Genomic DNA, 15470 nt, shown 5'->3' on the forward strand with positions numbered 1-15470 from the left:
GTATTTAAAAATAATCCAAGCAAAGTAATGAAAGTTTTGTATTTACCTGTTTGTGATTAAAAAAAATTAACTATTGAAGCATCATTTGTCAAGAAAATCATTTACTCAGTTGGTTCTTAAGTATGGTTAGGTCCTTTCTGTTGTAGTTTTCAAGGAATATTTCGTCCACTAGGTGGCGGTAATTCAACATCTCCTCTAACCAAAGAGGAAGATGAGTTGTTGTGTGCCACACGGAAATATGTCCGGGTAACGGTTTACGGAGGAGAACAGGATACCCAAAGCAGTGGTTTGATCATTCTAACTGGTTGTGGCTGATTAAATCCACAAATAAGCTAACAATAATGTAGTTAAAAGATTACTGAGGAAGGCAGAGCTTCAAGAAAACCCAAAACATGGCGACCGGAGGCTCAAAGGTAACCTATTTTTATAAATAACGGCTACTGTTTAAGTATGGTTAACGTTTTCGGAGAAAAGATTAGTAAAGAGCTGATTATCTTTGACGAAGAGACACCCTTTTATGTCTCGTTTTGTCTTTTTAAACCTATTTAAAGAGTAAATGGCTCACTGTAAAAATTGACAGAATATTTCGTGATAACGGTAATATCTTTTTTCGCTGATAAGTAAAGCTTGTTTACCTGTACATAACGCTAACCATCTTTGAATTTTAGAAGATGCGACCAAGAGAGCTTCCTCCTCTGCCTCAGGTGAGCTTCTGTGTCACACTAATAATGAGTCTTTATGATGTGTCGTACATGTTTGTCATTTTAGTTGATAAAATGTTTTGTGACTGGGATACCTCTGAGCTCAGTTAGAGTGACTGTGACTTGTTTTTTTTGTTTCAAGTAAACATCAACAAAATTATATTTATATAAAGATATTGATTTACCCAATATCTCATCGACTGTATACTGCAATATGTACTGCTTATCCCTGGTCTGTCCTTATAAAATTGTCCCAGAAAAGGAAAATTTGACTGGAAATGCCAGTGCAAATGGGGCACCAAATTCTTGGATTTATGAAATGTTCTATAACATTATTATTACTGATTACTGTTAGGATTAGTCCTGTATTAAAATGTGATTTTTTTAACAAAGTAATGGCAGGCTTCTATAAATGATCTAACTTCTTAAATACTCTAGGCCAGTGGTTCCCAACTGGTGGGTCGAGACCCAAAAGTGGGTCATGAAGCTGCTTACAATAGGGCAGGAATGTTTGCCAGGAAAAAAAAAAAATGTGTCAAAAAGTTTATGCAGTAGAAAAGCCCTAAGTGGATGTACAGAACATCAGTGCTTTTTTTCAGGTATTCCTGTGAGGACCAGTGAATTTCAGCCTTTTTCTCAAGATTTCAGCTGATTTTTCTCCTTTTCCTAGATAACAAAGCAGGTTTACCCAAGAAAATTATGAAATTACTCGGTAAATTGACTAACTTCCATGCTATCTTGGGAAAAATCTTAGTAAAATAAAAGGTATGCATACTCGTTCTTCCATAATGATGTGCTTTTTAAAACACTTCTTCATGCAAACTCTTTTGTTCCATTTATGGACCAGGCTGTTGTATTTTTCATTGATTTTTGAACATTTTGAGAGATTTGGGTCACGATCTCTCATTAGGAGGTTGTCATAATCAGCCAGTTGAGAACCACTGCCCTAGGAAAAGTGGAGCCAGGTGAAATTAAAGTTGATTAATTATAATTAATTATAGTTAAAAATACTACCTGTCTGACAAATTACAAACAAATGAAGCATAGTGTATCATTGATAATATTGTAAAAACAAATAATGATAATGAAACCCAAAAATAATAGAACACAAAGACAGAGGCAATTAAAGCACAGCTTAAACAACAGTAAATAAAAAACATGCTTCAGTTGTAAAAATGACATCAGTATGTTGTTTTAAAAAGATATGCATTACATGTCATAAAATGCAGTCCTTGTATCATTGCACTGGAATGCCTTAGATAAATAAATAAAATGAAATGAATTTATGAACTAAATCAAAGTTAAGTATTAACAAGATGTTACCCTACCTTGATGTCCATCAAAAATCATATCTCTCTTCAGTAGATCTAGTGTGGTCTGACTGATGTAGGGACAATAAATCAGTGTGCTGTCCTCGTGTTTTGACACGAGTGTCGTCATAGAGATTAAACCAGTTCAAACAGTCTCACTTCCTGGTAGTTTCGCTCGCTCACAAACAAGAGTTGGAAAAGGTTGGAGTCGTCTGACCTCTGCCCTGAGTAATCCTTACACAGATTTAGCTGAGGATTTATCCGTGTCAGTCAGGATGTTATGTGTGGCTTTACTCCATTCTCTCTCCATTCTTGGGGGGGAATGGCAAGGAAGACCACGGTAAGGTTTTTTTTGTTTTTTTTTTAAAATCCTATTTCACTGCATGTTTTTTAAGAAAACAACTAAAATGTACACGCACTTCATGCTGAAACTCTTTCTATGTAAATCTGGCTCGCTGTTCTCCAGACGGGGTAATTTGTTAATGTCTTTACGCGGCATTTAATGTGACCAAACGCCTTCTCAATCCAGTTTTACTTACTGCTAAGTGTCGGGTTCATAAGGTTGTTAGGGGAATTATACATCCCTTGTAAATTTCAGAAGAGATTTTAATTTTTATTTATTTTGGAGGTTAGTATGAAGTCAGAGAAAACATTTTGATATGTTACATCACTAAGCTTGTGTAATTTTTATTTGATAACTTCTAGCATTTATTTTGTCATAAGGCAATCAATTCATCCTTTCATTTTCTGTTACATAGACGAGTCAAAAACATGTCAAATGACTGATAAAAATCAATACCATGATTTATTTTTTAACCTCTAAAAGGCTGAAAAAAAGTGGTCAAATTTCAGTAAATGTTTGCACTTTGTTATCATTCCTGCTGGATTTCATTGATGTTGTTCATACTTTTAATTGGCTTGAGACACATCTTTAAAAAAAAAAAAAAAACCGAGTGTAAATAAAGAATAGATAAACTAAGATGTTTGATTGCTGTTATTTGGAAGATTTACGTACAGACACAAACAATACAACTGTCCTATCTTTTTATCTCCTCAGCGAGGACAACGATCCCTTCCTACCATGCCTGGGTGGGTAGTTTGCTCAGTGATTTAACATTGTCATGGTCTTTGTTCACATTTATTCCAAACAGTCAAACCAAACTGTATTTCTTTTTCTTTTTTTATGTGATGAAACATGAAGTCAAGACACAGCTGGTGAGTCGAGTCAGGACTGAGACAAATTGGAATAATTTAAATAAATGTGTTTTGCATCTATTCTGAAGTTTTTTTTTTCTTGCATAGGAGAAGTGCCAGCACCGAAACACAAGAAAAAAAGGGTGAAGAAGGAGACGAATGGAGTGGATGATATGGACGGTGTGTATACTAAACACGTAGGTCATGGACTCTAGAAAATACTGGACAAAGCCTGAGTGATTGCAGCAATTTTGGGGCTTTTGAAGCCAGTCTGCAGCAGCTGCTGTTTTAAAAATGCTGCCTCAAACTTACAATCAACCAAGTACCAAACAAAGAGTAGGAGCTGAGGTGGGTGTAAAATAAAAAATCTGACTTGAAATCTAACAAGCAAGTCTGTAGACATGTTTTTCTGCTAAAGAGTAATCAAAATATTCATCAGAATATTTCAAATATTCCTTCCTGATGATATTTTTTTCTGTCCAGCAAAACTAAAGCATAGTAGTGCATTAAATACTGAAAACATATAAGAAGAATCTCTAAAACATGTCTTGTTTATAGACAATTTTATGCTTCTTTGTTCCTGAAAAGAGCCTTAAAATAAGCATCTGCTGTTTCCCTTTAGATCAGGGTATGGAGATGGGAGGTGTGGGCAGCCGGAGGGAATCTGAGGTCGGAGACCAACTCACGCTGGAAGCCACAACAGACGCACCTCCACAGAGGAGGAAGAAGAAAAAGAAGACAGCAACGATTGGTAAAGCCTCAAAGTTTTCTGCACATGCAGTGTAAGATGCAAATAATGAAATGTAGGCAGAGGGAAATGATTTAAGGACATTCAAATTTGTGTTTTTTTTTAGATCTGGATGATGACCAGGCAGACCTTGTGAACGGAGATGCAGCAGATCAGATGACTGATGGAGAGGAAGTGGTGAAAAAAACAAAAAAGAAGAAGTAATTACAGAATCACATTATAGCTTTCATGTTGAAAATAAACAATATGTAATCTTTTAGCAGCTAATTTGAAGATTTTAAGTTGTTTGGAGATTAAATAGGTAACATATTTGGTGTTTTTTCCTCTGTGAACTTTATTATTTTGATTTCAGGAAGTCAAAAATCGTTGAATCGCAGCTCCCTGATGAGTTAGATGTAGCAGAGGATGACACTGCTACAGACACGCCTCCTCCTATCCCCCAGCATGCCCTGTTCACGGCCCCGCAGGGTCAGAGCCAGCCTGTGGGGAAAGTCTTTGTGGAGAGGAACAGTGAGTGACCAAAGAACATGATGTTTCAGATCCAACATAAAGGAGTTATTTGTACTTAAAAGTGTGTTTACATGCAGAGCGTTTCCAAGCTGCAGAGCGCTCAGACTGGAGGAAAACCAGCATTCAGATGGATAACATGACAGAATTCCAGCATGTTCAGCCACTTTGGACCACGAGAGACATTTCTGTTAGAGTGCATGAAGCCTTCAGGTGAAGAAAAACTTCTTTACCATCAAAATCCCACACTCTTTACACATGTAAACCTCATCATAACCCTCCCCTCTCTGCTTTGTGTGTGGTGAAGGATGTTTGGTCTGTATTGTCACGGCATCCTGGCGGGCTATGCCATGTGGAATGTGGTGGTCGTGTACATGTTAGCCGGGCAGCACCTCACTGCTCTGTCCAACCTGCTGGAGCAGTACCACAGCCTGGCGTACCCCTCCCAGTCTCTGCTCTACATGCTGCTCGCCATCAGCACAGTGGCTGCCTTCGACAGGTACATCTAGAAGAGTCAAGGAAGCCAATTGATCAGTCATGGGACTCATTTTTCTCTCAGTCCTGAAAAATGCTTTGAAGAAAAGTGTGAAGTAGAATGCAGCTTGTTTTGTTGAATATACACACTTCTGTTCTCAGAGTGAACCTGGCCAAAGGCTCCATGGCTCTCAGAGAGTTTGTGACGCTGGACCCCATCGCTCTCGCCTCATTCTGTGAGTCCACAAACGTCAACACTTACTTTACTCTTAAACAGATTGCATTTGTTTGCCTTCTATTCACTCTTCTGTTTCCATCCAGTGTATTTCTCAGCGCTGGTTCTTTCTTTGAGCCAGCAGATGACCAGCGACAGAATCAATCTGTACCCAGCCTTCAATGCAACATTATGGTGAGCTTACTGCAGGCATTTATTTGTTTACATCCTTTTATGAACCCCAGATATAACAGAGGCGTTTCATGTCTTTCTCCTTTAGGCCACCAGGGTCGGAGCACCAGATTCTCCACCCATGGGTGACCATAAACCTGGTGGTGGCTCTTCTCGTTGGACTGGCCTGGATCTTCATCGCCACACGACCAGAGAAAGATTACACTGAGTGTAAGACACTAATCTGTCCTCAATTTTGGGATGTCTAGGAAAAAAATAATAAATTAGATTTTTTATTGTGCTTTGTCCTCAGGTTACTTAATGGCCATGGAGATTGAGCCTCCAAAACAAGAGGAGAAATCAGAAATGACTGCCTGAGAAACATGTTTTGTGTATCTTCTTTGATACTGTACTGTTTTGTTGTCATTTTGCACTGTTTTTCCACTGTATTTTTGACAAAGAACTCTGAATGTGTTGTGGAGTGTTTTTGTATTTTGGAAATGTGTCACTTTTTAATAAAGTTTTATCCTATGGAGTCTGGGAGGTAACATGGATATGTTTTTATTTTAAAATTTCACAGCCATTTTACAAACAGTACATAGATAATTTTGCACATATTATTAATTTATATAATTATAAATTGCGTGCACACTTTAGTCATTGTAAATGCATATTTTGCACAGTTTGATTACTGGTGCATGTGTTTTGTTTACATGCACTTCCATCTAACTGTATCAGTCTCTGGAATCACCTCATGCCTATCAAGTCTCATGGAAAAAGCATTACTTGGGGTGCTTTGTGCCTTGCTGTATAAAAGGCTTTCACACTTAACACTGATTGAGTTCCCTGATCCATCATGTGTAATCCAGCAGCTCATGTCTTTTGGCATCAGTCAGAAGCCTGTCTAATAATATTTACAAAAGTAGTTTGAAAAAGTAAGACGTTTGGTCAATACTGAGGATTTGGTGCAACTTTTAAGAAATAAAATTAGTTGAAATGATGTAAAATGTGTCTGCTAACGGTAAGAATTGGTTATATTGTATCGGGATAGGTAATAAATTTAAATAGTTGACGTTTTAAAGACATTTAAAGAAGATTGTATTTTAAATCATCCCGTACCTGTCGTCTATCGATTCCATCCAGGCTCAACTACTTTGGTCTCCCTGCCCGCTTCAGGCTGCCTAGTCGAACACAGATGCAATCCTCCTTGTGCAGTTTCTGTTGACGTGGTAACACAGGCTGTTATGTATTTAGGTTGGGATATTCATGACTAAAAGTTTGTGAAGCAGTACCGGAGACCAGAAACCATGCTGGACTTTGCCATCTTTGCTGTGACGTTTGTCATTATCTTAGTCGGCGCTGTTCTTTATCTGTACCCGGTAAGTTTCTAGAAGTTTGAAGTTAGCTAAGAGTTCATGCTAGCTACCTGTACTGATACTCTACCCTCCAAAATAAGGAGCATTTAATGTTTCTTTGCTGGTTAGCAAGCCAAAACGTTACCTACAACAGCAGTTAAGATTACCGGTGAAGTAGTTTAAACCCTTTATAATTATGGGGTACATCCAACACCCCAATGAGTAGCCTGGTCTGATAAACAGAAGAGTGGGCGTGAACTAAGCACTTTTAATCCGCCATAACCTTCATACTAAACTTACATGTTTAGACATAGATGCTGTATGGTCCTTCATTTGTATGCAGATTTTACTTCAAGACCGTTTAGGGATGATCTAATAAGCTGATTTGATGTCAAACTGTGTATATCTGATAACTGAGAAGAATTATATTGACATTCAGGTGCATCTGAAGAAAAGATTATCATGTAAAAGTTTCTTTTTGATTAACTTCAGAAAGTTAAATCTCCATATATCCTAGATTCATCTCATACTGAGTTAAATATTCCAAGACTTTCTGTTTTAACCTTGATGATTACATCTTGCAGCTCGTGAAAATCAAAACTCCACCACCTCAAAATATTAGAAATTAAAAGGTTTCCTGAGCCTGTATTTCCCTACTCTGGTTCAGTGCACACAACTGCAGTCATGGGGCAGACCGTGGACTTGACAGATGTCCACAAGACAATCCTTGACATGCTCCACAAGAGACTGTGTCAAAGCATATTCATTCCAAGTTTACTGAAGGGAAAAGTCTGGTAAGAAAAGGTGCATAAGCAACAGGGATGAGCTCAGTCTTTAGAGGATTTCTAACAATGCAGCTTCAAGAACTAAAAGGAGCTTCACAAGTTTTAAATTACATTAGGAAGTCAAAGTCCCAGAGTCTGGATGAATGTCTAAGAAGAGGCACAGAATCCAAGGTACTTGAAGTCCAGTGTTTTCAGTTTCCACAGTCAGTGATGGTTTGAAGTGCCATGTCATCCACTGCTGTTGCTCCATTGTGCTTTATCAAGTCCAGAGTCAACGCTGTCAGCTATCTACCTTGAGATTTTAGAGCACTTCGTGGACATCAGTATTGCCATCTGCTGAGAAGCTTTATGTAGATTAGGGATGCACGATAATGGATTTTTGCCAATATTCAATATTTAGATTCATTTAAGCTAATACGTGTACCGATATATTTAAATATGCTTTTCAGACAAGAAATTTCAGTCCTTTTGGACACACTGTAAGGTTTGAGGATGACCAAGGAGTTTAAAGAATGAGGATAGATAAAGAGAAATGACCTCAACTGACATAGGTCTGTTGGTTCGGTGTAAAACTCCTCAAATTTATTTGTATATATGGGCAAAATTTAAAGTCAATATATGCTCAAATACACAGAATATTGGCAGAAATTTTGATATCTGCTGATGCCAGACCGATCATCACGTGCATCCCTAATGGAGATAGTGATTTCCTTTTCCAGCAGGACTTTGCACCTGCCCACAGCGAAGCCAAAACTACCACAAACTGGTTCGCTGCCCATGGTATTACTGTGTTTGGTTGGCCAGCCAACTGGTCTAACCAGATTCAGCAATACACACAAGCTGAAGGCTGCTGTCAGCACAACCTGGGCTCCGTGCCACATCCCATACATGCAGTAATATGTAAAAAAGGAGCCCCAACCAAGTACTGAGTGATAAATGAGAATGATTTTCTAGGAGGTCAACATGACTGTATTATAAATATTTTTTTTAGACAGACTTTTTTTGTGATTTTCTAATATTTTGAGATAGTGGATGTTTGTCAGCTTTGAGCTCAATCGTCAAACAAAAAAGTATTTAAATGTTTCACTTTGTATTAGTTGTATCTAGAATATGTGGAAGTTTCACCTGTTGAATTAACTCACTGGAAAAAATGAACATTTCTCATTTTTTGAGATTCACCTGTAAGCTTGAATGAGATTCAAATGTAAATAGGTCAGCAACCCATCAACTAATCAGAAGACCACGAACACAAGTTTAGAGATCACTGAGTTATTTTATCAGCACTAATGGGGGGATTATTATCCATATTTTCAGTCATCCAGGAGAGCCTCTGGGATCCCGGGTCTCAACCCCACAGATGAAAAGTAAGTTATAATATTTTCTTTTGTATAAATCAGAACAGTCACAATTACCAGCCACCTTTTACAACAGTGGTTCTCATCTGGTCAGGAATCAGGACCCACCAACATCTCCTTAAGTGAAATCATGACCCATATTTAAAAAAAATTACAATCATTTGAATGCCATAAAAAATTGCAGTTTGAAACCCAAAAGGGACATAACCAAAGTGACCACATAGTCAAGACAAGACACAAAAAGCGCATCATTACTGAAGAACATGAATACATCTTCTCTTAGAGACAGCATGGAAATTTGGTACTTTCTCACGGAAATTCTCAGTGGAAATCAGGTCTGTTATCCAAACGATAAAGAGATAAATAAGTAGAAATCTTGAGGCAGACACTGAAATTTAATTGCCATCATTAGAAACCTAAATGGCTCTTAGAGACTTGGCTAGACAGGCCTGCTTCTGGAACATGAAATAGACGGTTAAAGATGGAAATTGATTGATGATATGTGATTTAAGATTGTTATTGATAGTGATGTTTTGTAGCTGGTACCTCCAAATTGTTACACATCATGTCTTTGTGCTCTCTCAGGGATGGGAACCTGCAGGACATAGTGAACAGAGGCAGTCTGCACGAGTTCCTTGTCGGTCTGCATCAAGAGTTTGGAGCTGTGGCCTCGTTTTGGTTTGGAGGTCGGCCGGTGGTCAGCCTGGGGTCTGTGCAACAGTTGCGGCAACACATCAACCCCAACCACTCGAGTGAGCTCACCTGCTCTTCTGTCTTCTCTTTACTGAAATAAGACCTCAACAAGGCCACTCTATAGTACGTTTATGTATTTCTTTTTAAGCTGAAAGTAAAAAGCCCTCTGTTTCTTTGCCTAGCTGACTCCTTTGAGACGATGCTGAAGTCGTTGTTGGGTTACCAGTCTGGAATGGGAGGCGGGGCTACTGAAAGCATTTTAAGGAAAAAGTCATATGAGACCGCCATCAACAACACGTTAAAGAACAGCTTCCCTCTTGTGCTCAAGGTTTGTATCAACAGTACAAAAGACATCTTTATGGCTGTAAATTCTACTTCTTCACATCATACTTTCTCTAATTGTTCCCTTTTATTTAGATGGTGGAAGAGCTGGTGGAAAAGTGGAAGTCATTCCCGGAAGATCAACACATCCCTCTGTGCGCCCATCAGCTGGGTCTTTCCATGAAGACAGTCACTCAGCTGGCTCTGGGTGAGAGCTTCAGGGACAACGCTGAGGTCATTTCCTTCCGCAAGAACCACGATGCAGTGAGTAAAAAAACAAATATTTACGTATCAGAAAAAAAACAGCCTCTGAATGATAAGTTCTAGCATTGGACATTGATGTTCGTTTCAACTTAAGAGAAATAAGGTTTTTAGTTTGACTTATTTAGGTTCTTTTGTGTTTAAAAATGGCCAGAAACAGGCATCTGTTTTAACTTGATTTGTGTTTGTTCTCTTCTTCAAACACGCACTGACGTATCAGATCTGGTCAGAAATTGGAAAAGGCTACTTGGACGGCTCCCTGGAGAAGAGCACCAGCAGGAAAGGACATTATGAGAAGGGTAAGTGCAGTTTTTCAGCTTTAAAATGATCATTTGAACAAGATGAAGCCGAAACAAGATTTGAAAATACAGAAATAGTTTTCTTTTTTGAGTCTTTGGCCTCAAGCTCTTCATCTTTTTCTTTTTTGTACCCCCAGCTTTCTTATCAATAAATAATTTAGAATAGATGCTGTCAAGTTTTTATATTTCCCCAAAACCTTCAAAAGTTTATCCAAACATTTTGACCATGTCTTATATTCTGTGGGTTTTTCTGCAAGTGAGAAGACAAATTCGATGCTGCTGGGTGGAACTCCTACGTATAATCAGCTTTAACAGCACCTGATGCTTATATTTTGTGTCAGTGGAGGTTTTATTTAAGCTTCTGTGGTTCTTTTGAAGTCTAAAGAGTATTTTTGTCTAATTCTTCATTTCGGTCTGTTTAGCTGACTCACACCTGGTTTTTGTTTACATGTTAGCCACGCGTCTGGCTGCTCAGCCATGGGGAAACCAGAGTGAAAGTTTGCAGAGGATCAGATGCAATCTGTGTGTGAAAAGCAGCTAGAGATAGAGACTATGTATAGCTGTGGCCTTAATCTGTTAGCAGCACTTGTTTTAGGGGGACATTTATTGATTAATCTATCAAGGATTAATGTGAAACAGGGCTTATTTTTTAACTTTTCCCTTGGGTGTTCAGCTCTGTCAGAGATGGAGTCAATGCTGCTGTCAGTGGCGAGGGAGAGGAAAACCCAAAGGAAGCAGACAGTGTTTGTGGATGCTCTGCTTCAGTCCAGCCTCACAGAGCGACAGGTAAATACTGATGGGGTCACACATTCTGCACCTAACCTTGATGACAATTTAAAGACACCCAGTGTTCACATTTAGGTCTAAAAACCATGACAAAATTTTCTTTTTTGTTTGTTTCAGATCATGGAGGATTGTATGGTTTTCACTCTGGCAGGGTGCGCGATCACTGCCAACTGTAAGTAACACACAAATAGATATAGCTTCATTTCTTGAGCAGTCAAGAAAGCGAGTTTCAACCCCTCTCATTGCAAATAAGAGGTCTGAACTGGGCTTAACTCTCAAACTATAAGTTAAATAATGGAGACTTGTCATTGTGTTTTTACTATTTCAGGTTTTACTTAGTTTAAGCCCTTTGCTTGTAAACAAGTTGATTTTAAACCCTCAGCATATTCATAAAAAAAAGTAAATTGACCTAAACCAAGAAACAAATGCTTCTTTTTTTTTTTTTTGTAAATCATTGATTGTTGTGTTTTTGGCAGTGTGTATTTGGGTGCTTCACTTCCTCTCCAGCTCAGAGGAAGTTCAGGAGAAACTGCACAAGGAGCTGGAGGAGGTTTTGGGTTCAGATCCAGTTACCTTTGACAAAATCTCTCAGCTCAGGTAGGATAAACGTACCCTTACTTACCTGGATTGTTGTAAGGCTTCAACAATGACATTCATATTATCACTGTGCATGAGTAGGATCCAAAGCCAAAGTATTCCCCTGATACATTCAATAACCTCTGTGTCATCATATTTCTGCCCTTTGAAAGATACTGCCAGCAGGTTCTGAATGAGACGGTGAGGACGGCCAAACTGACCCCCATTGCGGCTCGGCTGCAGGAAGTCGAGGGCAAAGTCGATCAGCATGTCATCCCTAAAGAGGTATCTGCTTTCTTGCCTTCTCTCTATTTATATCTCTTCATCTCATCTTGGTATGAAATGAGACAAAAACAGTTTTGCATCCTTGGAAAATATTCACAACTAATAGCCTGAAAAATGTTGCATTTGAATAAATTGGTTTCCAAATTAGTGTGAGATTTTGTCATGCAAAAAAGCTCAAGGATTCATGATCGGTGTTGTGTTATTGCTTTATTCCTGTCTCATTGTGTTACCTTGTGATGACTTATTTCTCCTGGGGTCTAAAAGCAAAACTAATAATGCTAAAAAAACAAGAAAGAAGGAAAGACAAGGCAGGGTTATTAAATTGTCAAAGAGCACCTTTCACCAAGACATTTACAGACACCTACAAGGTGAATGTATTTCAAGTCAAACATACTGGAATAACTAATAAAAGTTTTTGTTGCAGACACTGGTCATCTACGCTTTGGGAGTTGTCCTGCAAGACTCAGAAACCTGGAGCACCCCATACAGGTTCACTTTGCACACATCTTTACATCTTTATTATTTAGTTTTATAAAGACTATAAATAAAACCTGGGGATTTCCATTTGGATGCAAGGGATCTGCCTGAAGAAGTGAATCTTAATTTGTTCATCTGCTCCTTGTTTTTGTTTTTTGTTTTTTGTGGTTTTTTTTTTTTAAAGATTTATTTTGGGCATTTTTGTACCTTATTTGAGGAGGACAGTGGATAGAGTCAGAAACAGGGACGAGAGCGGGGGAGAGACATGTGGTAAAGGGCCTCAGGCCGGATTCGAACCGGGGACGACCGCGTACATTGGGCGCGCCTTAAACCACTAGGCCACCAGCACCCTCCTTGTTTGTTTTTTTTACCCAAATATCAAATATAGCATGATAATATGCACAATAAGACAGTGAGAATGGTGAACTGCCTCATTTATCACAGGGCAAATGCTAGTGAAACAAGCTGTTTCCCTTCTTGATGTCATGTAGGGAGTTAGCCCCACCCCCAGGTTGGAAGAAAGTCCCGCCCTCCTCTCCTGATCCAAGCCACATCCATTAAGCCTCATCCATTTCCTGAGAGGGGCGGAGTCAGACAGCTCAGTAACTCAGTTTCCGACTCTATCCACTGTCTTCCCCTATCTAATAAAGGCACAAAAATGCCCCCCCCCCAAAAAAAAAAATAAAAAAAATCAATGATTGGGTTGTGTTTTTCAGCAACAAACTTAACAGGCATGTTTTGGGGACCTCTGAGAACAATGTAAACTTGTCTTAAAGGGCTAAAATGTGTGACCTTTAAACATCTCGAACTGCTGCCTTGCAGTTATGCCTTTGCAAGCTATACAACTGCCTGACAGTGAAAGTAAAGCGGTGGGTCAAGAAGAAGGGCTGAGGTGGTTTTTGACCAGGATATTTTTACTTCAGTCTTGAGTCAGAGTGAACATTTGTGCTAAAGTTGAAGAAAACCCCTCCAAGCATTCTTAAGATATTTTCCCACAAGCAAGGGGTAAATATGAGGCTTATTGACCTTTGATCTTTGACCCACAGCCTCAAAATGTCATCAGTTTATCCTTGAGTCAAAATGGACTTTCATGCAAAGTTTGAAGGCATTTCCTCAAAGCATTCTTGAGATATTGCATTCACAAGCAAGGGATGAACATCAGGCTGAATAACCTTGGCTTTCTGACTTCTGCACAAATGTCAACTCTCATTGAGGGATAAACTGATTACTTTGTGGAGGTGAAAGTTTTTAAAGTGTTTGAGGTGTTGGGTTCTCGTGAATAGTCTGGACAGACAATCTGAGATATAAATCCTCTATAAAAGGTTTAAAAGTTGATAGTTGAAATGATTTAACAGCATTTAATTTCAGGATTATCTGTTAACTATGAAATGTTCATTGGTTTTAGCATATTGTATTTAGTGAATCAGTATTATCTGACCTTTGGCATCTGCAGATTTGACCCTGATCGATTTGAAGAAGAGTCGGTAAAGAAGAGCTTCTGTCTGCTTGGCTTCTCAGGGAATCAGACGTGCCCAGAGCTCAGGTAAAAACTAAAATCAGAACCTGCTTAAGTAAATTTAGTCCCACAGACTCCTAGTTGTCCCTCTGAGCTGACACTGAGCTAATAATAATGAATGAAAACATTAATCAGGTGCAGCCACAGAAGCAAATCTAACTTTAGAATTACCCTCCATGCTCCGGTAACTTTTACAGTTGATTATATTTTCTCTTTTTCTTCAGGTTTGCATACACTGTGGCTACCGTCCTGCTCAGCACATTGGTGCGGCAGCTCAAGCTCCACCCATTGAAGGGGCAGGTCATGGAGGTCAGATCAGAGCTGGTCTCCACACCTAAAGATGAAACCTGGATCACAGTCAGCAGAAGAAGCTAGTCTTTAATCTGTTTGCATCTTGACTGCATAATTACCAACAGAGTATTTCTTGAATGGTGAAGCCAGAGGAACACCTTTTTTTAATCAACTTTTTGTAATCCTAATGGCTGGGATCAAATCATTCATGTGCATCTCCCTTAGAGCCATAATGTTGGACTACAAGTTTCACAGCATCAGTCTTCAAATTATTGTCTTCCCACTGCTTTTAACCATGAAATCAGAGGCCTTACACATATTACTGCATCTGCTGACTGTCCACAGAGTAGATTCTCACTCTTACCATCTGTGAAATGAGGTAGCTGCTACAATGTAGAGAAAAAGACATCATGTGCTGCCAAGTAGAACTGCCTGGAAGTCAGTTTTGTTTGACTTGTGGTTTTGTTGTTTATTATGACAACCCACATGGTTTTCAAAGATGCCATTCCCTTTTTAGACACCGCTAAAACTCATATTATTAAATATGTATGAGGATTTTCTGTGTGTTTGTGTTATTTTTATTTATGGATATTTATCTCAAATACAGTATTCAGAAGCAAAGTTTACCGAGTAGATTTTATTTGTAGGGTGGTATCATAAATGTGTTAAAAATGGGTGGAAAATAAGTAATTAAATTCACCCAAATTATTTTAATTGAGTGCTTTTGTGTGCTTGCACTTTTTGAGTCGTTTTAGAATCAGTAATTTTTTAACTTCCCACCTCCATAGTTCACCTGCAGACTGAAAAAGATGGCCCACCAGGTTTTTCCTATATTTGGCTGCATTCATTTCATCCTCTATCTTTACAAGCTTTCCAGGGCCGGCTGCTGAGAAGCATCCCCACAGCATGATGCTGCCACCACCGTGCTTCACAGTGGGGATGGTGCATTTGTGGTGATGTGCAGTGCCTGGTGCCTGCTTGTCTGACGGCCTATTTCTATCTCTTATGGTCCTTTTGATTTTGATGAGGCATTTTAAAAATGCTCAAATGAATGTCCATCAGTGACCCATCAGGAACTTAAAGGATCATCCCATTTTGCAGGGGAAGATTTTACCACCAGGGGGAAAAGTGCACTCAAAAATGAGAGGTAG

The 15470-nt window shown here is 38.8% G+C and overlaps 2 protein-coding genes across 3 annotated transcripts; both read left to right on the forward strand.

Moving 5' to 3' along the window:
- Positions 1–238: 238 nt before the first annotated feature.
- On the forward strand, positions 239–5854 carry LOC121505995 (transmembrane protein 237A-like). 2 transcript variants are annotated; one of them, XM_041781458.1, is made up of 14 exons: positions 239–413; positions 669–704; positions 3069–3100; positions 3213–3226; positions 3314–3385; positions 3828–3956; positions 4060–4153; positions 4306–4463; positions 4541–4673; positions 4768–4959; positions 5097–5170; positions 5256–5343; positions 5429–5550; positions 5633–5854. In XM_041781458.1, exons 1-14 carry the CDS (start codon positions 393–395, stop codon positions 5695–5697), a joined length of 1230 nt encoding a protein of 409 aa, XP_041637392.1. In that variant the 5' UTR covers positions 239–392; the 3' UTR covers positions 5698–5854. The 2 variants fall into 2 exon arrangements, with proteins under 2 accessions (XP_041637392.1, XP_041637393.1); XM_041781459.1 differs by having other exon boundaries at positions 672–704.
- Positions 5855–6509: 655 nt separating this feature from the next.
- LOC121506236 (cytochrome P450 20A1) lies at positions 6510–14875 on the forward strand. Its single transcript, XM_041781941.1, has 13 exons — positions 6510–6698; positions 8774–8823; positions 9400–9566; positions 9690–9835; positions 9925–10092; positions 10310–10388; positions 11062–11174; positions 11292–11346; positions 11651–11771; positions 11924–12035; positions 12460–12524; positions 13966–14055; positions 14253–14875. Exons 1-13 carry the CDS (start codon positions 6627–6629, stop codon positions 14401–14403), a joined length of 1389 nt encoding a protein of 462 aa, XP_041637875.1. The 5' UTR covers positions 6510–6626; the 3' UTR covers positions 14404–14875.
- Positions 14876–15470: the final 595 nt, after the last annotated feature.

This window comes from Cheilinus undulatus, linkage group 24 (assembly GCF_018320785.1).
Source record: "Cheilinus undulatus linkage group 24, ASM1832078v1, whole genome shotgun sequence".
NCBI lineage: Eukaryota > Metazoa > Chordata > Actinopteri > Labriformes > Labridae > Cheilinus > Cheilinus undulatus.

Bases quoted from the DNA above. Each gene is read 5' to 3' on its own strand.
- LOC121505995 (XM_041781458.1), top strand. From the start codon at position 393: ATGGCGACCGGAGGCTCAAAG. The intron at 705-3,068 runs GTGAGCTTCTGT...TTATCTCCTCAG, and splicing joins AGCTTCCTCCTCTGCCTCAG to CGAGGACAACGATCCCTTCC. The intron at 4,960-5,096 runs GTACATCTAGAA...TTCTGTTCTCAG, and splicing joins ACAGTGGCTGCCTTCGACAG to AGTGAACCTGGCCAAAGGCT.
- LOC121506236 (XM_041781941.1), top strand. From the start codon at position 6,627: ATGCTGGACTTTGCCATCTTTGCTGTGACGTTTGTCATTATCTTAGTC. The intron at 11,175-11,291 runs GTAAATACTGAT...TGTTTGTTTCAG, and splicing joins CCAGCCTCACAGAGCGACAG to ATCATGGAGGATTGTATGGT. The intron at 12,036-12,459 runs GTATCTGCTTTC...TTTTTGTTGCAG, and splicing joins AGCATGTCATCCCTAAAGAG to ACACTGGTCATCTACGCTTT.